The sequence below is a fragment of the Somniosus microcephalus genome, chromosome 5 (genome assembly GCF_052327205.1).
Source record: "Somniosus microcephalus isolate GS21.2 chromosome 5, FLI_Smic_1.0, whole genome shotgun sequence".
Classification (NCBI taxonomy): domain Eukaryota; kingdom Metazoa; phylum Chordata; class Chondrichthyes; order Squaliformes; family Somniosidae; genus Somniosus; species Somniosus microcephalus.
The window spans coordinates 63,952,461-63,976,836 of NC_140991.1; the positions used below are offsets into that span (position 1 = coordinate 63,952,461).

General features: G+C 46.9%; 1 protein-coding gene across 1 annotated transcript in view; it reads left to right on the forward strand.

The window, feature by feature from the left end:
- The window catches only part of odad2 (outer dynein arm docking complex subunit 2), a 422,610-nt gene that overhangs the window by 381,576 nt on the left and 16,658 nt on the right, over positions 1–24,376 (forward strand). Inside the window, exon 15 of the mRNA XM_085987200.1 lies at positions 473–715. Coding sequence (XP_085843326.1) covers positions 473–715 — 243 coding nt within the window. The remainder of the gene's footprint in view (positions 1–472; positions 716–24,376) is intronic.

Here is a 24,376-nt window from a genome sequence, read left to right on the forward strand (position 1 = left end):
CTGATAATAAAATTGTCTATTTAATAATACTTGCATTTGTATAGTATGTTTCATGTCAAACTGTTTCTAAGTGCTTCACAATGAATTACTTTTTGAAGGGCAGTGACTGTTTAGATGATTAAATATTGAGATGCTGTTTGATTAACCACATCTTCAGATGAGCTGGATGTCATTTTTGTCCAAATTTATTGTCTAAGTGGTTTTATACATCTTCCATCTTGCTGTTTTGAATGCAGATAAATCTCAATGAGAATCTAGTCTGGTATTAATACTAATATATATTCTTAGTAATATATATGCACAGTAATATGTCTCTAAAGCAATGTTAAAAGTGGCAACACACATTTACAAACAGCAGATTGTGGAAATCTGCTGTTTGTAAATATGCAACTTCAAATATTCAGACAGCTTGTACATTTGTAGATTTAAAAAATATTCTAATGTGAAATTTTTAAAACACTTTTCCTTAAAGGTTTAAACACTTAAGAATTATAGAAACTTTGATTACTCTACTGGTTGGTCAACCTGAGGAAGTCCTTATCAATGTCGTCGGAGCGTTGGGACAATGTGCACGAGACCCGTTTATTCGAGGTGCTATCAGGAGATCTGGAGGAATCGATCCATTGGTCAATCTCCTAACTGGAACTAATAATGCACTTCTTGTAAACGTCACCAAAGCAGTGGGAGAATGTGCTGTTGATGCTGAAAATATGTCGTACGTACTTTTTCTATATGTTATTATTGGTCCATCTTCTGTGTCATTGCTCAAGGAAAACATGTAAACTTCTCTGCTTTATTTCCCACCTCTCTAATTCTTTTTCACTCTTTCTCTGTCTTTCTGTTTGTCCTTCTCGATCTGTCTTTCTGGCCCCGATATTTGGCAACATGTTCCCGTAAAGGTCAAGGGTGGTTCCAAAAACCACAGGGAACCTTGGATGTCAGGGGATATACGAGAATGGATTAGGAAAAAAAGGAGGGCTTTTGGCAGATACAAAAGGCTAAAGACGGAGGAAGCCCTAGAGGAGTACAAAAAGTGCAGGGGGATACTTAAAAAAGAAATTAGGAGATCAAGGAGGGGCCATGAAATAACACTGGCGAGCAAAATAAAGGAAAATCCGAAGATGTTTTATAAGTATATTAAGGGTAAGAGGATAACTAGGGAAAAAATAGGGCCCATTAGGGACAAAACTGGCAATCTGTGTGTGGAGCCGGAAGTTGTAGGAGGGGTTCTAAATGAATTTTTTGCACCTGTTTTCACTATGGAGAAGGATGATGTAGACATAGAAATAGGGCGGGGGGACTGTGATATGCTCGAACATATTCACATCGAGAGGGAGGAGGTATTGGCAGTTTTAGCTGGCCTAAAAATGGATAAATCCCCAGGCCCGGATGAAATGTATCCCAGGCTGCTGTGTGAGGCAAAGGAGGAGATTGCGGGGGCTCTAACACATATATTCAGGACCTCTCTGGCCACAGGGGATGTGCCAGAGGACTGGAGAACCTCTAATGTAGTACCATTATTCAAGAAGGGAAGTAGGGAAAAACCGGGGAACTACAGGCCAGTGAGCCTAACATCAGTGGTAGGAAAATTATTGGAAAAAATTCTGAGGGACAAAATTTGTCTCCACTTGGAGAGGCAAGGATTAATCAGGGATAGTCAACATGGCTTTGTCAAGGGAAGATCATGTCTGACTAATTTGATTGAATTTTTTGAGGGGGTGACTAGGTGTGTGGATGAGGGTAACGCAGTGGATGTGGTATATATGGATTTCAGTAAGGCCTTCGATAAAGTCCCGCACAGGAGACTGGTCAAGAAGGTAAGAGCCCATGGAATCCAGGGTGCCTTGGCACATTGGATACAAAACTGGCTTAGTGACAGAAGGCAGAGGGTGATGGTCGAAGGTTGTTTTTGTGACTGGAAGCCTGTGGCCAGTGGGGTACCACAGGGATCGGTGCTGGGTCCCTTGCTGTTTGTGGTCTACATTAATAACTTGGATATGAATGTAAAAGGTATGATCAGTAAGTTCGCGGATGATACAAAAATTGGTAGGGTGGTAAATAGCGAGGAGGGTAGCCTCAGTCTGCAGAACGATATAGATGGGTTGGTCAGATGGGCGGAACAGTGGCAAATGGAATTTAACCCGGAAAAGTGCGAGGTGATGCACTTTGGGGGGACTAACAAGGCAAGGGAATACACAATGAATGGTAAGACCCTCGGTAAGACGGAGGGTCAGAGGGATCTGGGTGTGCAAGTACACAGATCCCTGAAGGCGGCGGAACAGGTGGATAAGGTGGTAAAAAAGGCATATGGGATACTTGCCTTCATTAGCCGAGGCATTGAATATAAGAGCAAGGAGGTTATGATGGAACTGTATAAAACGCTGGTTAGGCCACAGCTGGAATACTGTGTGCAGTTCTGGTCGCCACACTACAGGAAGGATGTGATCGCGTTGGAGAGGGTGCAGAGGAGGTTCACCAGGATGTTACCGGGGCTGGAGCGCTTCAGCTGTGAAGAGAGACTGGGCAGACTGGGTTTGTTTTCCTTGGAGCAGAGGAGGTTGAGGGGGGACATGATTGAGGTGTACAAAATTATGAGGGGCATAGATAGGATGGATGCTGAGGAGCTTTTTCCCTTAGTAGAGGGGTCAATAACTAGGGGGCATAGATTCAAGGTAAAGGGCGGGAGGTTTAGAGGGGATTTGAGGAAGAACTTTTTCACCCAGAGGGTGGTTGGAGTCTGGAACTCACTGCCTGAAAGGGTTGTGGAGGCAGGAACCCTCACAACATTTAAGAAGCATTTGGACGAGCACTTGAAATGCCATAGCATACAAGGCTACGGACCAAATGCTGGAATATGGGATTAGATCAGACAGGGCTTGATGGCCGGCACGGACACGATGGGCCGAAGGACCTCTATCCGTGCTGTATAACTCTATGACTCTATGACTCTATTTACGCGGAGGCGGCAGGGAAGCGTGGTTTTGGAGGGGAGTGGGGGCGGGGGACCGGGGACCCGGAATGCAGAGTTCCTGCCGAATTTAACGGCAGGACCTCATTATAATTTTTTATAATTCCCTTTCCCGCCCACCAGCCTGCCAGATTGACAGCAGGAAAGCCAACGGTAGAAGGCCGCAGCCAGAGACCGTTGGGGACGGTACCTGGCAATCAGAAAAGATCGGGGCTTGGTGGGGGACTCGGAGTAGGGCAACTGGGAGGGAGGGAGAGAGGCAAAGATCAGGGCATGGTGGGAGGTGGTCGAAAAGGGAGGCAAAGATTGGAGCTTGATGGGTGGAAGGCTTGACCGATCGCAGCAACAACAACGTGTGTGTGTGTGTGTATAGCATCTTTACCACAGTAAAATGTTCCAAGACACTTCACAGGAGCGTTAGCAAAGAAAATTCGACACCGAGCCACATAAGACATTAGGACAGATTTTAAGGAGCATCTTAAAGGAGGTGAGTGAGGTAGACAGGCGGCGAGTTTTAGGGATGTAGTTCCAGAGATTAGGACCATGGCAGCTGAAAGCATAGCCGCCAATGGTGGAGCGATTAAATTAAGGGATGCGCAAAAGACCAGAAATGGAGAAGTGTGGAGACCTGTAGGGCTGGAGGAGGTTACAGACTTGGGGAGGGCCGAGATCATGGAGGGATTTGAAAACCAGGATGAGAATTTTAAAATCAAGATGTTGCCAGACTGAGAGCCAATTTAGGTCAGCAAAGACAGGGGTGATGGGTGAACAGGACTTGGTGCGAGTTAGGATATGGGCAGCAGAGTTTTGGATGAACTCATGTTTATGCAGGGTAGAAGATTGGAGGCCGTCCAGGTGGGCATTGGAATAGTCAAGTCTAGAGGTAACAAATGCATGGATGAGGATTTCAGCAGCAGATGAGCTGAGGCAGGGGTGGAGTCGGGTGATGTTACATAAGAACATAAGAAATAGTAGCAGGAGTAGGCCAATCGGCCCCTCGAGCCTGCTCCACCATTCAATAAGATCATGGCTGATCTGATCCTAACCTCAAATCTACTATCACTCTACATCCCTCCCGAATCCATGTGATCTCCTGGAAGAGGCGAAAAACCAGATAAAAAACCCAATGGCCAATTTGGGAGAAAAAAATCTGGGAAATTCCTCTCCGACCCATCTAGGCGATCGAAACTCATCCAGGAGATCACTGTCCCTATATTTTCTACAGTACTTACCTTCTGTAAAAGGTGATCTCCACCCCAGCCAGGAACAGGAATAGAACCATCTCCTGAAATCTAACACGTAATTAGAACACAAGAAGTAGGAGCAGAACCAGGCTACACGGCACCTGGGCCCGCTCCGCTACCCACAGGGCCATGACCGTTCCGAACATAGACTCATGTCCAATTTCCTGCCCGCTCCCCGTAACCCCTAATTCCCTTTACTTCTAAGAAACTGTCTATTTCTGTTTTAAATTTATTTAATGATGTAGCTTCCACAGCTTTCTGGGGCAGCAAATTCCACAGACCTACTACCCTCTGAGTGAAGAAATTTCTCCTCATCTCAGTTTTGAAAGAGCAGCCCCTTATTCTAAGATTATGCCCCCTAGTTCTAGTTTCACCCATCATTGGGAACATCCTCACCACATCCACCCGATCAAGCCCCTTCACAATCTTATATGTTTCAATAAGATCGCCTCTCATTCTTCTGAACTCCAATGAGTAGAGTCCCAATCTACTCAACCTCTCCTCATATGTCCATCCTCTCATCCCCGGGATTAACCGAGTGAACCTTCTTTGTACTGACTCGAGAGCAAGTATGTCTTCTTAAGTATGGACACCAAAACTGCATGCAGTATTCCAGGTGCGGTCTCACCAATACCTTGTACAACTGCAACAATACCTCCCTGTTTTTATATTCTATCCGCCTAGCAATAAAAGCCAACATTGAGTATTGTGTGCAGTTTTGGTCACCTTACCTGAGGAAGGACGTTCTTGCCATGGAGGGAGTGCAGCGAAGATTCACCAGGCTGATACCTGGGATGGCAGGAATGACGTACGAGGAGAGATTGTGTCAATTGGGCTTATACTCACTGGAGTTTAGAAGATTGAGAGGGGATCACGTCGCAACCTATAAAATTCTGTCAGGTCTGGACAGACTAGATGCAGAAAGGATGTTTCTGATGGCCGGGGAGTCCAGAACCAGGGGTCATAGTCTAAGGATAAGAGGTAAGCCATTTAGGACTGAAATGAGGAGGAATTTCTTCACCCAGAGAGTGGTGAACCTGTGGAATTCTCTGCCACAGAGGGTGGTGGAGGCCAGTTCATTAAATATATTCAAGAAAGAGTTGGATATATTTCTTGAGGCTAAAGGGATCAAGGGATATGGGGAGAAGGCAGGGACAGGGTACTGAATTTGGATGATCAGCCATGATCTCATTGAATGGCGGAGCAGGCTCGAAGGGCCGAATGGCCTACTCCTGCTCCTATCTTCTATGTTTCTATGTTTTCCATTGGCCTTCTTGATCACCTTGCTGCACCTGCATACTAACTTTTTGAGTTTCGTGCACCAGGACCCCCAGATCCCTTTGTACTACAGTTCTTTCCAGTTTCTTGCCATTAAGATAATAACTTGCTCCATGATTTTTCCTGCCAAAGTGCATAACCTCACACTTTCCAGTGTTGTATTCCATCTGCCAAATCTCTGCCCACTTACTTAGCCTGTCTATGTCCCTTTGCAGGTTTTTTATGTCCTCACTCACTACTTTCCTTCCCATCTTTGTATCATCTGCAAACTTTGATATGTTGCACTCGGTCCCCTCCTCCAAATCATTAATATAGATTGTAAAGAGTTGGGGACCCAGCACTGACCCCTGCGGAACACCACTAGTTACTGATTGCCAGTCTGAGAACGAACCATTTATCCCAACTCTCTGCTTTCTGTTAGATAGCCAATCCTCCACCCATGCCAGAATATTACCCCCAATCCCATGATTTTTTATCTTGAGCAATAATCTTTTGTGTGGCACCTTGTCAAATGCCTTTTGGAAGTCTAAATACACTACGTCCACTGGTTCCCCTTTATCCACCCTGTATGTTACTTCCTCAAAGAACTCAAGCAAATTTGTCAAACATGACTTCCCCTTCATGAAACCATGCTGACTTTGTCCTATTAAATTATGTTTATCCAAATGTCCCGTTACTGTCTCCTTAATAATGGACTCTAAAATTTTACCAACCACAGATGTTAGGCTAACAGGTCTATAGTTTCCAGCCTTCTGCCTACTACCCTTTTTAAATAAGGTTGTTACATTAGCAGTTTTCCAATCTGCCGGGACCTTTGCTGAGTCCAGAGAGTTTTGGAAAATTATTACCAATGCATCCACAATCCCTACCGCCACTTCCCTCAAGACCCTAGGATGTAAGCCATCAGGTCCAGGGGATTTATCCGCCTTGAGTCCCATTATTTTACCAAGTACCACTTCCTTAGTGATTTTAATCGTATTTAGCTCCTCCCCGCCCCCCCCCCCAGAGCCCCCTGTTTGTCCAGTGTTGGGATATTCTTAGTGTCCTCTACCGTAAAGACTGACACAAAATAATTGTTCAGCGTTTTTGCCATCTCCATGTTTCCCACCATTAATTTCCCGGTTTCATCCTCTAAGGGACCAACATTTACTTTAGCCACCCTTTTTCTTTTTATATAACTGTAGAAACTTTTGCTATCTGTTTTTATATTTTTTGCTAATTTACTTTCATAATCTATCTTCCCTTTTTTAATCAATCTTTTAGTTATTTTTTGCTGTCTTTTAAAGACTTCCCAATCTTCTATCCTCCCACTAGATTTGGCTACCTTATATGCCCTTGTTTTTAGTCGGATACTATCCTTAATTACTTTACTTAGCCACGGACGGCTATCTTTTCTTTTACACCATTTTTTCCTCTGGAATATATATTTTTTGGAAGTTGTAAAATAACTCCTTAAATGTACACCACTGATCATGTACCGTCTTACCCTTTAATCTATTTTCCCAGTCCACTCTAATCAATTCCGCTCTCATACCTTCATAGTCTCCTTTATTCAAGCTCAGCACGCTTGTTTGAGATCCAACCTTCTCACCCTCTAATTGAATATGGAATTCAACCATGTTATGGTCACTCATTCCAAGGGGATCCTTTACTAGGACATTTTTAATTCTGTCTCATTACACAGGACCAAATCTAAGGTTGCTTGCCCCCTGGTCGGTTCAGTTACATACTGCTCAAGAAACCCATCCCTAATACACTCAATGAACTCATACTCAAGGCAGCCCTGCCCAGTTTGATTTGTCCAGTTAATATGATAGTTAAAATCCCCCATAATTATAGCTGTTCCCTTATTACAAGCCTCAACTATTTCCTGATTAATACTCCGTCCAACAGAGTTGCAACTGTTCGGAGGTCTATAGACTACGCCCACTAGTGTTTTTTCCCCTTATTATTCAGTATCTCCACCCAAACTGTTTCACTATCCTGATCCTTTGACCCAATATCATTTCTCTGTATTACAGTGATTCCTTCCTTTATTAACATAGCCACCCCACCTCCCCTTCCTTCCTGCCTGTCCTTCCTGATTGTTAAATAACCTGGTATATTTAATTCCCAGTCATGGTCACCCTGCAGCAATGTTTCTGTAATGGCCACAAGATCATACCCATATGCAGTTATTTGTGCCGTTAACTCGTCCATTTTGTTACGAATGCTACGTGCATTCAGATAAAGAACTTTCAAATATGTTTTGTGACACTTAGTTCCTGCTTTTTCCCCTTTTACTACTTTACCTTTTACTCCATACCTTCTGTCCCTTCCTGACACGCTCTGTTTTTTAATTCCCCCACTGCTACCTAAGTCTATGACCTTCTCCGTAGTCATTTTTATTATTTGCTCTCTAGAAACCTCCCCCCGACTAATTAGTTTAAAGCCCTCTCTATAGCCCTAGTTATATGATTCGCCAGGATTCTAGTCCCAGCACTGGCCAAGTGAAGTCCGTCCCAGCGGAACAGCTCCCTCTTGTCCCAGTACTGGTGCCAGTGTCCCAAGAAGCAAAACCCATTTTTCCCACACCAGTCTTGGAGCCACGCATTTAACTCTCTAATTTTATTTATCCTAGCCAAATTCGCTCGTGGCTCAGGTAATAAACCAGAGATTATTACCCTTGAGGTTCTGTTTTTTAATTTGACCCCTAGCTGTTCATACTCCTTTAACAGAACCTTCTTCCTTGTCCTATCTACGTCGTTTGTACCAACATGGACCACGACAACTGGATCCTCCCCCTCCCGCTCCAAGTTTCTTTCCAGCCCAGAAGAGATGTCCTTAACCCTGGCACCGGGCAGACAACACAGCCTTCGGGACTCCCGCTCTCGACTGCAGAGAACCCTATCTATCCCCCTAATGATACTATCCCCTATCACTACAACATTTCTTTTTACTCCCCCCACTTGAATGGCCCCCTGTTCCACGGTGCTGTGGCCAGGTTGCTCATCCTCCCTGCAGTCCCCGCTCCCGTCCTCACAGGGTGGACGTAGGTGGTCTTGTGATGGAGCCCGATATGTGGTTGGAAGCTGAAGTTCAGGTCAAATACGACACCAAGGTTGCAAATGGTCTGATTCAGCCTCAGACAGTTGCCAGGGAGAGGGATGGAGTTGGTGACTAGGGAATGGAGTTTGTGGAGGGGACCAAAGACAATGGCTTCATTCTTCCCAATATTTATTTGGAGAATATTTCTGCTCATCCAGTGCTGGATGTCAGACAAACAGTGTGACAAATCAGAGACAGTGGAAGGGTTGAGAGAGGTGGTGGTGAGGTAGAGGTGGGTGTCATCAGCGTACATCTGGAACCTGACATTGTGTTTTTGGATGATGTCGCCAAGGGACAGCATGTAGATGTAGGAGGGGGGCAAGAGTGGATCCTTGGGGGACTCTAAAGGTAATGGTGCGGGAGCGGGAAGAGAACCTATTGCAGGTGATTCTCTGGCTACGACTGGATAGTACTAGATGAGCAGATATTTCCTCCAACTAAATATAAGGTTTGATTGAGGGGCTGGGCGGAGCACTCCTGCTCCTTCTGGCCCACAAGCAGTGCTATAAAAAGCAATTGCTTGCTTGAATCAGCTGCTCCCATCTCCATTTAGCTGCTGGGATTCCCAAATCCTGGGAAACCCAGCCGGCCAGTGTTAAATTTAAATGGGCTTCCAACTGCTCTGTTGCAGCCTGATTTAAATATTATAATCAAGTGTCTCGAGAGTGGGACACAGGCACGTAATAATTGTCGGCAAGCACGCACACGGCAGGTTAGGGTCACATATTGCGATTTTTAAGCCCCACCCGACCCTCTCCTGTCCGTCATGGGAGAGGGTGTTAATATCAACCCCTCTCTATATGGCTATCACATATTGAGAGAATGAGTAGTAGTGAGCCTCTTGAACATATAGCCGGCTGGTGTGGTGGGTGCTGACTCTGTATACCTTCAAGAGGGAGCTGGACTGGTTCTTGACTGGGGCAAAGATCACATCATATAGAAGGTAAGTGTCTTTACAGATAACACTTGGTCCCTGTGATATGGTTTTGATTGCCTGTATGTCATAGGACCCTGAATTGCATATTAAATGGCAAACTGCTGGAAGCAGGCGGGTGGTTTGGTCGCCCAGCAGTTGGCCCTTTTGAAATTGGTAGCGACAGGAACACTGGCATAAAGCGGATAGTAAGCCATCTTTGGGATGCTACTAACCTCATTTATGCCGGGTGGCCTGAGTTGCCTTTTTTTAAATTCATTCGCGGGATGTGGGCATCGCTGGCAAGGCCAGCATTTATTCTCATCCCTAATTGCCCTTGAGAGGGTGGTGGTGAGCCACATGTGACTTCTGTTGGGGCCTTAAGCATCTTTTAAAATTAATTTTGGAGCTCCAAATTGTGCTGCTTCTATGATTATAATTAATGCTAGAAAGCTAATGCTTTATGGTAGAATAGGGGACATAGAGTTGATACCGCAACTTGGACAACTTGGACTGGAGAACTGAGGATAGGTAGATGAAACTGTAGGTCAAGTTCTTAATTCACCAGTACAGCAGAAGTGCAGTCCGGCAATCCTGTATGCATTCACAAATTAATTAGATAAATGTGCAAGATTGTCGGTAGCGCCCCGAAAAAATTAGCACCCCTGCGGCCGAATTTGAATGGTAGCGCCCCAAGAGGGAAGTGGGGCGCTACTGGAAGTGTCCCGCCTCACTCTTGGGGCGCTGTGAGGGAATATCGCGGCGCTATGTGCCGCAGTACTGCAGGCTTTCCTCCCCTTCTTAAAGGGGAGGGGCCTTGCGCAGCGCCACCTACGGCCCAGCTGGGCCACCAGGGATCGAAGTACTGGCAAAAGAGCCTGGCACTCAAGAGAAGTGCCGGGCTCACGGAGCGCAGCCGGTACTCCATGGGGGGGCTGCAGAGGAGGCCGGGGATGGCACTGGGGGCAGGTGCTGGCAGGCGGCCAGCAACAAAAATGGCCGCCCGGCACATCGCCTTTCATTAGCGCCGCCCCGGCCGCAGGTAGGCACACCTGACCCTGTCGGACATAGCGTCTGGCGGTAAGTTGGGGCACTACCGAAGATCGTGGTCGGGGCGCAAGCAGGGCGCTGCGCATGATGATGATGTCATTGGCGGTGGCGCAGCGCCGCGGGGCGCTAACAATTACCACCGGCGCTTACCTCCCGCTGAATTTCACGGGAGGTGTTGGCAGCGCAGTGCCGCGGGGCGCTAACGGTTAGTGCCGCGGGGCACTAACGGTTACCGCCGCTGGTAACCTCCTGCTGAATTTCATGGGAGGCGTTGGCGGCGCCGCACCCGGGTGCTAGTTGCTTTGCGCCCCATTAGCGCCCTGTTAGGGCGTTAACGGGAGGCACAAAGCAACTGAATTTTCCCCCCATAATGTTTTAACAAAACTGTTGAAAAATGTTGGAAAATTTATTGGAAAATATCAAATTTGTCAAAACATTATCACATTGAAGTCTGTAGGAAGCAAATCTACTCATGCACAAAATTTTCAGTACAAAATGTAAGTGGAAGCCTAAGATTGTCCACATAAGTCCATTTATGTCTGTTGCAATAATAAATGGAACAAAACATTGAAACCGCCAATTAAACAGCTTGCTCATTCTGATACATCGTTCTAACCAAGGCTCTGTACAACTGAAGCATCACTTGTTCTCTTTTGAATTCCAAGCCCCTTGACATAAATTCCAAAATTCCATTAGCCTTTTTGATTACTTTTTGTACCTGTGCACTTGCTTTTTGTAATTTTTATACTTGGACACCTCAATCCCTTTGCTCCTCCACAGCTCATAGTCTCTCACTATTAAGAAAATAGTCTGACTTGTCTTTCTTTGATTCAAAGTGGATGACATCACACTTCTCCACATTGAACACCATCTGCCATAGTTTTGCCCACTCACTTAATCTGTCTATGTCCTTTTGTAACTTCCTGCTCCCAGCTAAACAACTTACACTTTGCACTGTCACGGACTCTCCCCAGTGCCTTACAAATCTCCTTGCTAGTCTCAACACTTTGGGATAAATGCCATCTAACCCTGGAGATTTACTTGCTTTATGCCATTTTAGCTTGTCTATAACTTTCAGCTTTTTTATATTAAAGTCTTGAATTTTGTTTTGGTACTCTTATTTTTTTAGGGAGGGCGTATTGTTTGTGTCTTCCATAAGATCATAAGAAGTAGGAGCAGGAGTAGGCCATACAGCCCCTTGGGCCTGCTCCGCCATTCAATAGGATCATGGCTGATCCGAACCTAGACTCACGTCCACTTCCCTGCCCTCTCCCCGTAACCCCTAATTCCCTTATCTGCTAGGAAACTGTATATCTCCGTTTTAAATCTATTTAATGTCGCAGCTTCCACAGCTCTCTGGGGTAGCAAATTCCATAGATTTACCACCCTGTGAGTAAAGAAGTTTCTCCTCATCTCAGTTTTGAAAGGGCAGCCCCTTATTCTAAGATTATGCCCCCTAGTTCTAGTCTCACCCATCAGTGGAAACATCCTCACCGCATCCACCCGATCAATCCCCCTCACAATCTTATGTGTTTTGATAAGATCGCCTCTCATTCTTCTGAACTCCAATGAGTAGAGGCCCAACCTACTCAACCTTTCCTCATACGTCAACCCCCTCATCTCCGGAATCAACCGAGTGAACCTTCTCTGAACTGCCTCGAGAGTGTTGTGTATGTCCCTTTAAGGGAATAACTGGTCTCAGACTGCAGTACCGGCAGTGACCATCCCTGTATAAAAGGCCCTGGCAGGCTTCTGTAGTTTCAGTTTCCAGATTGTCTCCATTCAGTAAAGACTTGTTAAACCAACTCCTGCATTCCGTGTCTCCATTAACACACGGATTTAATACTGGCGACGGGTAAGAAACGAACTTACCTGCAACTCAGCAGCACCTCAGACGACGTTATTGAAGGTCGAAGCCAGAAAAGAAAAAAAAAAAAATAATCCAAAGAAACTCGAGAAACGGGCGTCGACCGTGGGCAACCGCCCTCCAAATCATCGGATTGAAAACCTGCAGGGGAGACTGTCAAGAGCCAGGCTTGGTTCCCCAGTCTGTGGTTTCCCAGCTAATCGGGCTGGTGGCAGGTAGTGCACTGATCCTTCCTGGGCTGCGGCGGGCTAGAGCTCGATCGGGTGGCTCTGCAACGGGGCCGGGCAGCGAGTCGGGAAGCAGAGAGAGAGAGAGGGTGGAGCACACAGGGCGCGGCCGGTGCTTTGCAGCCGGGCAGCGTTCGGACCTAAGAAGAGGGAGGGAAGTGTTCCAGAGGGTCCGCTCCACGACGGGAACGGTTAAAAATAAAAATACCGTGGAGAGCGGCATTGACAGCAGCGGCAGCGGCGGGAAAGCACAGGAGGCGCCATCTTAACTCGGCGGGGAAGAAGGAAAAGTGCGGGAGGCGCCATTTTGATCCATCGGGGACGAAGGAAAAGCACGGGAGACGCCATCTTAGATTTTCAAGATGCCAAAGACTGGCGATATCACTGCCTTCAATAATGCAATGGAAGACTGGACCACGTATGTGGAAAGAGTCGAGGTATATTACGAGGCAAACGAAATAGCCGAGGGGAAAAAGGCATCGGTATTGCTAAATTTAATGGGCGCAAGAACGTACGGCCTATTGCGGGACCTGATTACTCCAGCCAAACCGAAGGCGAAGAGTTTTAACGAAATTGTTGCTATCCTACAGGAACACCTAAATCCTACACCGCTGCTGATAGCAGAAAGATTTAAATTCCACAGGAGAAATCAGCATAAAAATGAGAGCAATGCTGATTACCTTACAGAACTACGCAAGCTATCAAAGCACTGCCAGTTCGGAGCAGGACTGGCAGATACCTTACGGGACAAATTTGTCTGTGGACTCCTGAGTGAAGGAACCCAGAAGAGGTTACTCTCAGAGAAAGAGCTGACGCTAGATAAGGCTTTCAGCGTGGCAGTATCGTACGAAGCAGCAGCAAGGGGAGCTGCGGAAATACAACAAAAGCCACAGGAATACGGCACCCACGAAATGACACGGGGATTTGCAAAATGTTATCGCTGCGGCAGAACAAACCATGACCAGAAGGACTGCTGGTCCAAGGACAAAATATGCAGGCAATGCGGAAAGATGGGACACATTGCACGAGTTTGCAGGTCTGAGAAGAAGACCAACGACAATAAAGAGGCTACTAAGGAACCGTACAAGAAAGTACAAAAGATGACGGACAGTAGTTCCGAAGACCAGATGAGCGATAGTGAATCCGGGAACAAGAGACTAAGCTGTCTCAAACTTCACAACGTAATCGCAAAAGAGGATCACCGAACCATTTGGGTCACCCTCACGATAGCAGGGACTCAAGTCAAAATGGAATTGGATCAGCTCTAACCGTCATGAATCGACGAGACTACGAGCGGCTATTCTCACACATACCCTTGAGAGAGACATCCATTGTCTTGAGGACGTATACGGGGCAAAAAGTATACCCCAGAGGAAAAATAAGGGTGCCTGTCGAATACAACGGCAAGAAAATACGAAAATTGTATCTCTACATTCTGCAAGATGGTGGACCACCGTTATTGGGACGTGAATGGATCAGAAAGATAAGTTTAGACTGGCACTCCATTCAGGCACTGACGGTGGCTGGTAAAAAGGATGATGACGTCACTCCTGGACGATTGTCAACAATCTTAGTTGACGCCAAAGAGGTATTTCAACAAGAACTGGGCACTCTTAAAGGCGTAAGCGCCTCGATAAAAATAGAGGAGAATGCAATTCCCAAGTTTTTCAAAGCAAGACCGGTACCATATGCAATTCGCCCAGCCATCGAGGCAGAGCTGGAGAATCTGGAGAATGCAGGCGTGTTATCTAAGGTAGACTGGAGCGAGTGGGCGACACCCATCGTTCCTGTCATGAAGAAAACGTTAAACAATAAGTCTGAGGAGCCAAGGAAGGTTCGCATCTGTGGGGACTTCAAGGTGACGGTGAACCCAGTCCTTCAAACAGTACAATATCCTCTTCCAAGGATAGAAGATATCTTCGCCTCACTATCCGGAGGGAAGCGTTTTACAAAAATTGACCTAGCGCAAGCATATTTGCAGATGGAGGTTGAAGAATCCTCTAGGAAGTGTCTCACGATAAACACTCACAAAGGTCTTTACCAGTATAATCGACTGGTATTCGGAGTAGCATCAGCTCCGGCGATATGGCAAAGAGCGATGGAACAAGTCCTGCAAGGGATTCTGAGGGCTCAGTGTTACTTGGACGACATCCTAGTGACAGGTGAAGATGACAGTGAACACCTTGCCAACCTAGTGCAGGTGCTCACTAGACTACATGAACATGGGCTATGAGCCAATCGCCCCAAGTGCAAGTTTTTTAAGAAACAGATATCGTATTGTGGCCACATGATTGATGAAGAGGGGTTGCATAAGTCCCCTGACAAAATTGAAGTGGTAGTTAAGGCTCCAGCGCCTGAAAATGTGTCACAACTGAGGTCATTCCTCGGATTGGTGAATTACTACCATAAGTTTTTGCCGAATTTGTCCACAATTCTGCATCCACTGAACGCCCTACTACAAACGGGAGTAGCATGGAAATGGAGCAATGAATGCAAGCGGGCCTTTCAGAAGAGTAAGCACCTAATCACTTCAAGAGAAGTATTGGCTCACTACAACCCATCACTCGAACCGATAAGACTGGCGTGTGATGCGTCTCCCTACGGCATTCGGGTGGTACTGTCACATAAATTCCTTGATGGTTCTGAGAGGTCGATAGCTTTTGCGTCACACTCGTTAAATTCAGCCGAGCGTAACTACGCCCAGATTGACAGAGAGGCCCTCAGCCTGGTGTGGGGGGTGAAGAAGTTCAATCACTACCTGCACGGTCAGAAATTTACTCTACTAACTGATCATCAACCTCTCGTCTCCATTTTCAACCCTCAGAAGGGCGTACCGATAATGACGGCACGACGGCTACAGAGGTGGTCCCTTTTCCTAGGGGCACACCAATATGACATCGAGTACAAAGGAACTAAACAGCATGGGAATGCTGATGGATTGTCGCGCCTACCGTTGCCGACGGTGGATGAAGAACTGGCAGTGGATCCAGTGGAGTTATTCCACTCGACTATTGTCGAATGTCTCCCTGTGACGAATGCAAACATAGAAAAGGAAACACGAAATGACCCGACACTCTCCTGGGTCTATGATTTAACGGTGAAGGGATGGCCAGCACATGGCGAACCACTGCTGCCAGCATTCTCGCCGAGAAGAGAACAGCTGTCAGTGTGCAGAGGAACCTTGATGTGTGGATCCAGAGTAGTAATTCCACCCAAATTGAAGGATAGAGTGCTCAATGAGCTTCATGAGGGTCATCTGGGAGGGGTAAAAATGAAGAACTTAGCCAGAGCGTTTGTGTGGTGGCCGGGAATCGATAGAGAAATCGAAGAGATGACCAAGAGCTGTACAGGATGCCAGAAGGTCCAAAACGCCCCACCACAAGCCCCTCTACATCCATGGGAGTGGCCCTCATCTCCATGGCAAAGGGTGCACATTGATTTTGCTGCTCCCTTTATGGACTCGATGTTTTTAATTGCGGTGGATGCACATTCAAAGTGGCCAGAGGTAATAAAAATGTCCTCAACCACCACAGAAAAAACTATCACAGTCTTACGAACCATATTCGCCAGGAATGGGCTGCCTGAACAGATTTGCTCTGACAATGGACCACAGTTTGTGTCTGAAGAGTTCCGGAGGTTCTTAAAGAACAATGGTGTTAAGCATTACACATCTGCCCCATATCATCCAGCCACTAATGGATTGGCCGAGAGGTTTGTTCAAACTTTCAAGAAGGCTATCAAGGCAATGTGTAATGAAGATATACCCCTACAACACAAGGTGGATAACTTCTTGTTTGCCTACCGGAATGCGACACATACGGTTACCAACCAAACTCCAGCCATGATGTTCTTCAATCGAAGACTACGATGCCGCTTAGATTTGGTTAAGCCAAACGTCAGAAGAGATGTGGAGAACAGGCAGTTTCAGAATATGAATGAAAGGCCGACCAGGAGTTTTAAGATAGGTCAACCAGTTTTGGCCCTGGACTACCGTACAGAGAAATGGCAGCCAGGAACGATCTGTACACGGCAATGACCTCTAATGTATACCGTGGACGTTGGAGAGAGCATTGTAAGACGCCATGCTGACCAGATTCTAGAGTCACTGGAAAACCTCAACTCCACACCACGATCTGATACACCTGGCGATGAAACTGAAGTACCAATTGCATCTTCCGCAGAATCGGTGATATTGGAAGCAGACGAACCAAACAACGACATTGATCCCGACTCAACCTTGCCAGAAGAACCTGATATCCCAAAGAGGCGTTATCCAGACAGAATCAGGAAGCCTCCTCAAAGACTGAACTTATAATTGATTAACTTCAACTAATGTATCTAGCAACCGTAATTGTAATTGTAATTCGTTATTATTTAGTTGTTAAATGAATGTTATGTACTGTTTATCTAAAAGGGGAGGAATTGTTGTGTATGTCCCTTTTAAGGCAATAACTGGTCTCGGACTGCAGTACCGGCAGTGACCATCCCTGTATAAAAGGCCCTGGCAGGCTTCTGTAGTTTCAGTTTCCAGATTGTCTCCATTCAGTAAAGACTTGTTAAACCAACTCCTGCATTCCGTGTCTCCATTAACACACGGATTTAATAGAGAGCAAGTATATCTTTTCTTAAATATGGAAACCAAAACTGCACGCAATATTCCAGGTGTGGCCTCACCAATACCCTGTATAACTGCAGCAAGACTTCCCTGTTTTTATACTCCATCCCCCTTGCAATAAAAGCCAAGATTCCATTGGCCTTCCTGATCACCTGCTGTAGCTGCATACTAACCTTCTGTGTTTCATGCACCAAGACCCCAGATCCCTTTGTACTGTAGCACTTTGCAGTTTCTCTCCATTTAGATAATAACTTGCTCTTTGATTTTTTCTGCCAAAGTGCATAACCTCACACTTTCCAATATTATATTCCATCTGCCAAATCTCTGCCCACTCACTTAGCCTGTCTGTCCTTTTGCAGGTGTTTTATGTCCTCCTCACTCACTGCTTTCCCTCCCATCTTTGTATCATCGGCAAACTTGGATATGTTGCACTCGGTCCCTTCCTCCAAATCATTAATCTAGATTGTAAAGAGTTGGGGTCCCAGCACTGACCCCTGCGGAACACCACTAGTTACTGATTGCCAGCCCGAGAACAAACCATTTATCCCAACTCTTTATTTTCTGTTAGATAGCCAATCTTCCACCCATGCCAGTATATTACCCCCAACCCCATGGTTTTTTATCTTGAGCAATAATCTTTTGTATGGCACCTTGTCAAATGCCTTTTGGAAGTCCAAATACACTACATCCACTGGTTCCCCTTTATCCACCCTGTATGTTACGCCCTCAAAGAGTTCGAGCAAATTTGTCAAACATGACTTCCCCTTCATAAAACCATGCTGACTCTGTCCTGTTAAATTATGTTTATCCAAATGCTCTCTTACTGTTTCCTTAATAATGGACTCCAACATTTTACCAACCACAGATGTTAAGCTAACTGGTCTATAGTTTCCAGCTTTTTGTCTACTTCCCTTCTTAAATAAGGGTGTTACATTAGCAGTTTTCCAATCTGCCGGGACCTTTCCTGAGTCCAGGGAGTTTTGGAAAATAATCACCAATGCATCCACAATCCCTACCGCTACTTCTCTCAAGACCCTAGGATGTAAGCCATCAGGTCCAGTTGATTTATCCGCCTTAAGTCCCATTATTTTACCGAGTACCACCTCCTTAGTGATTTTAATCGTGTTTAGCTCCTCCCCGCCCCCCCCCCCACCCCATTGCCCCCTGTTTGTCCAGCGTTGGGATATTTTCAGTGTCCTCTACTGTAAAGACTGATACAAAATATTTGTTCAGTGTCTTTGCCATCTCCATGTTCCCCACCACTAGTTTCCCGGTCTCATCCTCTAAGGGACCAACGTTCACTTTAGCCACCCTTTTTCTTTTTATATAGCTGTAGAAACTCTTGCTATCTGTTTTTATATTTTTTGCTAGTTTACTTTCATAATCTATCTTCCCTTTCTTAATTAATCTTTTAGTTATTCTTTGCTGGCTTTTAAATGCTTCCCAATCTTCTATCCTCCCACTCGATTTGGCTACTTTATATGCCCTTGTTTTCAGTCGGATACTATCCTTTATTACTTTACTAAGCCACGGATGGCTGTCTTTTCTTTTACTCCCCTTTTTTCTCAGTGGAATATATTTTTCTTGAAAGATGTGAAATATCTCCTTGAATGTACACCACTGCTCATGTACCGTCTTACACTTTAATCTGTTTTCCCAGTCCACTTTAGTCAATTCTACTCTCATACCTTCATTGTCTCCTTTATTTAAGCTTAGTACGCTGGTTTGAAATCCAACTCTCTCACCCTCAAACTGAATTTGGAATTCAACCATATTATGGTCACTCATTCCAAGGGGATCCTTTACTAGGACATTTTTTATTAATCCTGTCTCATTACACAGGACCAGATCTAAGATTGCCTGCCCCCTGGTTGGTTCAGTTACATACTGCTCTTGTGAAGAAGTAATCGTTCAGAATACTTACTAATTCATATGAATCCTGGTTTCAAGCCCAGTTGTGTCTTTTAACCAGGGAACTACAGTAGCAACAGTGTTGTGCAACTTGCTGCATAAGGACCTGCATTCCAACTCCAGGGCAAGAAATGTATTTCCAGTAACAATGAAGGCGACAGCCGACTTTTTTTTTTGTGTTAGGCTTTTTCCTGGGGGGTCAGTGGGGACATCAATAACATCAATCAGTTCACAGTGCATTGCTGCATAAAACAGCAGACTGATGCATTGTTTTCGAGAGGAAGCAAGTACATCACTTTCCCCATGGACAACAGGGAGCCCTGTTTTTTTCTTTAAATGGCCCGCTTCCTAAAAATCCAGAGTGTCATTAATGCCACCCATTTAGTCCTTTTGCTCCTGCACACACATGAATGCAACATAATTTATTTCATCATTGTTGAGCTTGTGTGTGACCATCTACATCAGATATTGAAAATTAATCCTTTTTCCGGGCAGCAGTCATGATGCAGCTATTTTACAGCAATTCACCGGCATTATTTGCAGATATCCAGAAAGTAAAGAGGCATCTGTGCCATATCCACACCAATGGAGCACATATACAATGAGGTACATGCTTCTATCGCATTCTTTATCTAAGCTGACCTCCATTGACTCTACAATTGCCCCATCGTATCGATTTCAGAATTCTCATTCTCATTTACAAATACCTCCATGAACTCTGACACTTCATCCAGCCCAGTGGCTTAGCTCATGTAATGTACTCTTCTGAGTCTGGACATGTGCATTTTACCCTCCTTACAAACCCCACTGGTGAAATGGAGACAAAAATAATATTTGAGATTGTGTTATAATGCAAAAGGTGTATTTACCTGCTTATGCGTCCCAGACAAGTGTCTGTCTGATGGGTTGTTCATTTCTTTTTTGGCACTTTCTTTAAAGAAACAGTGGCCTAGAAATTGGATAAGGCCAAGGCCCAATGATGTTAAGCTGCCCAAGGTCAAAATGGTCAAGGTAGCACGCAAAATTCGTGCTCACTCCTCATTAACATGATTGTAGTCTTGAGGCTGGATTTTCCCGCGTCCCACCCGCACGGTGTTCGGGTTTCCCGGCATGTTGTGGAGTTTTCTACAGTGTGTGCGCGACGGAAAGGCTGGCTTCCAGTCATGCGGGGAATGCGGACCAAGAGGCCACAGGACCAGGTAGGGGGGTTTGCAAGGGCAGGGGTGGGCGGTCCGATCCCCGACCCGGGGATTGAGTTGTGATCCCACCGGGGAGGGGGGTCCGATCCCTGGGGTGGGTGCAGGCTGCTGGTGGGGGAGCTTGGGGGCCGTGAGGAAGCACCCCTGCTCCCCCTGGCCCACAAGGATTGATCCTCGAGGCTGAGGCTGCCTCGTTGCAGCCACCGGGAATCCCGAGCCCCAGGTTCTCCGACCGCCTGCAGTAAAACTGGCAAAGCAGGTTAAAGTAGAGGCTTCAGGCCTCATTATAATATATAAATTGCCAACCCGCCTCCTGGCAGCAGGTTGGCAGCCTCCCCCCCACATCCCCGTCCCGCCTCGCCTCGCCTGATTGAAAGGTGAAAGTAGGCGGGTTGGGGTCGGGTTGCACATTTTTACAACTTTCACTTCCCCCCACACCGCCAACCCACTAATTCTTATCTGTGAAAATTCTGGCCTTGATATCAGCGCTGAAACCGCTGTTCATTGGCTTAATGCTCAACAGGTGGGCCAATAGTGGGTCCAGTCTAATTCCCAGTCATGTGTGGCACAGGCTTTATTCAGTACTTAAAGGGGAGGTGCATTGATGCTGCAGCACCTCATTGTCAAGCCACTCACAACTTCAGCTGGAAGAAGATAGCAGTGGAAACACATGGCAGAGCCTCAGCACAGCGAGAGAGCCCGCAGATTCTCCAACGTGGCTCTTGAGTCACTGGTCGTGGCCGTGGTGAGGAGGCAGGCTGTCTTCTTCTCACACACTGGCAAGAAGCCCTCGCCACACACTTCTTGAAGGCTCTGGCAAGAGGTAGCTGCTTATGTGAAGGCCAGCACTGTGGTCCCAAGGTCAGCCAACCAGTGCCGAAAGAAGTTTAATGACCTCACAGTGCAGGTCAAGGTGAGTGAAGGCTTCAGCAAATGCCATATCCCACGATCTGCACCAGAAGCCCCTCACACTGCTCAATGCACCACACCCCCATCACTCACCTACCAACAATCTCTGCATATCACCACTCACATCTCACAATCAGAGCTTCACTTCACTGACAGCTATTCAACTATGGCAGGCACATCACCCAAACACATTGCACCCCACTCACTGACACACTTCTCTTTCTCTTGCAGGCCAAGGTCACACATAATCAGAAAGAGAGCAGCGGCAGACAGGCGGGGGGGCAAGCTGCCATCCAGGACCTCAGCCAGCTGGAGGAGAGAGCGCTGGAGATCATTGGGCAGCAGATAATCGAGGCCGTGGCAACCAGTGAGGTTGAACCCTTTGGGGACAACAACGACATGCTCATTCCTAATCCTTCTCACATCCCACTTCCCCCTCATCGCACTATCTCATCTCACTTTCAAGTTGCTGATGCTGTATGCATGCATATTTTGCCTCACCTCCCCCCTCCCCTCACCATAACCCGACTCTTGTGCCTTTCTGCTTTCAGATAATCAAGAACAAGCACCTGATTAGCCTGTCCCTGAGGCAATGCACGAGAGTGAGTGGGGAAAAGAAGACGACGACGACACAGTGTCACTGCATCTGTCACTCGCAGACACCAATTCAGAAACTGACACTACGCATATTGTAGAGGCTAGTCTAGAAGCAGGATCTGCACAGAGTGGGCTGCAGCAAGGCCAGGGGGAAAGGGTAGCTTGGGGGCCAGCTGCCTGGACGGCGAGTTTGCGTGTGCGTTCTGCTGCACAGGACTCAGATGAGGGCCTCAATGGGGCGGCCTTAAGAAGAAGGGTGATAGGCATGTGCAACGAATTGTTAGATGCAATGGCTCTTAGTAATGTCGAGCATGGAGGAGTCTGCCTCCAATGTTGCACGGGGCACTACACAGAGCTTGGAGCTCAGGATTTCCAGGCTGGAAATGATGGAAGAGTCGCGAAGAGACCATGTCGACCCAGACGTGATGGTACGTTTGATGGGCGATGTCGTGGCTGCCATTGCAGCACAGGCAGAAGCGACCCAATGTCTTAGTGCTGCAGTGGAAGCGCAGACCGCTCTTATGAAGTCTCAGCTTGATGCCACCCAAGCTCAGACTGCTGTCATGAAGTCTCAGCTTTATGCCATTCAAGCTTAGACTGCTCTTATGCAGTCTCAGCTTGATGTCACCCATGCTCAGATCACTGTCGTACAGTCTCAGTTTGATGCCACCCAAGCTCAGACTGCTCTCATGCAATGTCAGCTTGCTGCCACCCAAGCTCAGACTGCTGCTATCATGGCTGGATTTACCAGTGTCGACTGGGGGTTGCAGGGTGCCGCAGCAGCCCAGCAATCTGTGCTCCAACAGATTGCTAGGAATGCTGAGGCACTGACCCAGGGGAGTGTCAGTGGTTTAGTGGAGCAGGACCCTGCTGTCCTCTCTCAGGATGTTCCTGTTCCCACCACTGCCACACAGCAATTGCCCTTGCCGTTGCCTGTCAGCCAGCCAGCCAGCCCAGACTGCTGTTGCCCATGCCGAGTTGGTGCAGTCTACAGCCGGGCCTTCTAGGGCCAGAGCTGCTCGAGGTCATCCTGCAAGGCTATGCGAAGTCACCCCCATGGAAAGTCAGCAGTCTTCCACTAGCCATGCTGCAGCCACTGGGGGAGCACTTCGTAGGAGCATGAGGACAGGAAAGGGCACCCGAACAACAGGCACTAATGGATTGAACAAGGGTGATTAGTTCATATTGTAAGTGTAATTATGTGTCAATTGATTTTGGATAACTTTATTAATTTTGTTTGGAATCTTTTGTGTTGGCTCTCATTTCAGCTTTGTGCCCAGGAGGATGCTGTGATATTCTGTGACAGAGGGATGGTATGATGGGGATGTGATGAGCAATAAGGATCTGGGTTTCATTCATTGGAATCGGATTCTGATGAGGCATTCATGAACAGCCCTTACAGAAGGGGGATTTACTTCCTTCCTCCCTCATAGTCCTTTACCACCTCCTCTTTCTCCTCCTCCTCCACTCCCTCGTCCTCCTCCTGAGGTGGTCCCGCAATCCCTGGTGGCAAGGGCTGTCCCCTCAAGATGGCCAAGTTATGAAGCATGCAGCAGACCACCATGCTCCAGTGTGTACTGGAGGGCTCTTCTCGAGCGGTCAAGGCGGCGGAACTGTTGCTTTAGTAGCCCGATGATCTGCTCGATAATGTTCTTGGTGAAAGCATAGCTCTCATTATATGAGTGCCGGGCACAAGTGTTGGGGTTGAGGAGGGGAGTCATCAGCCAGGTGCAGAGCGGATAGCCCTTGTATGTAAGCAGCCACCCTCGAGTTTGATGTGGTGGCTGGAAGATTGCTGGCACACCGGATTGCTGCAGGATGAAGGCATCATGGCTGCTGCCAGCTTAGCGGGCATTGACCATCAGGAAGCGCTGGGTGTGGTTGCACACCAACTGCACATTAAGCAAGTGGTAGCCTTTGCGGTTACGGAAGATCTTAGGATTGTTATATGGCGCCCACGGAGCCACGTGGATGCAGTTGATGATGCCCTGCACCATGGGGAAGCCTGCTGTCCTGGCAAAGCCACATGCGCGCTCATCCTGCTTCTCTCTGCTCAGAGAGAAGACAACATAGTCCCTTCTCCTGGTGTAGAGACCCTCAGTGACCTATGGTGAACTGTAAGATGTTAGCTATGTCTCCTGCTGCAGACTGGAAAGATCCATTGGCAAAGAAATTGAGGGCCACGGTGAACTTGACTGCCACTGGGAGCCGTGTTTGCCCTGCTTTCAGTCTGCAGGTCTGGTTGCAGGAGGTGGCAGAGTTCTGTGACCACCTCTTTGGTGAAGCGTAGTCTCCTAATACACTGCTCTTCACTTAAGTGGATATAAGAGAAGTGTTCTCAGAAGACCCTAAGTGGGTACGGCATCCTGTTGACAGCCCTTCTGGCCTGCTTACCTCCTCCCTCTGCACGCATTTACTTGTCTTCGTTGCCTACGCTCCCTCTCCCAAAGACACTCGAGCGCGTAGGGGATTGCCAGTAGAGCCCCCATGACTGTGAGCAAGTGTTGTGAG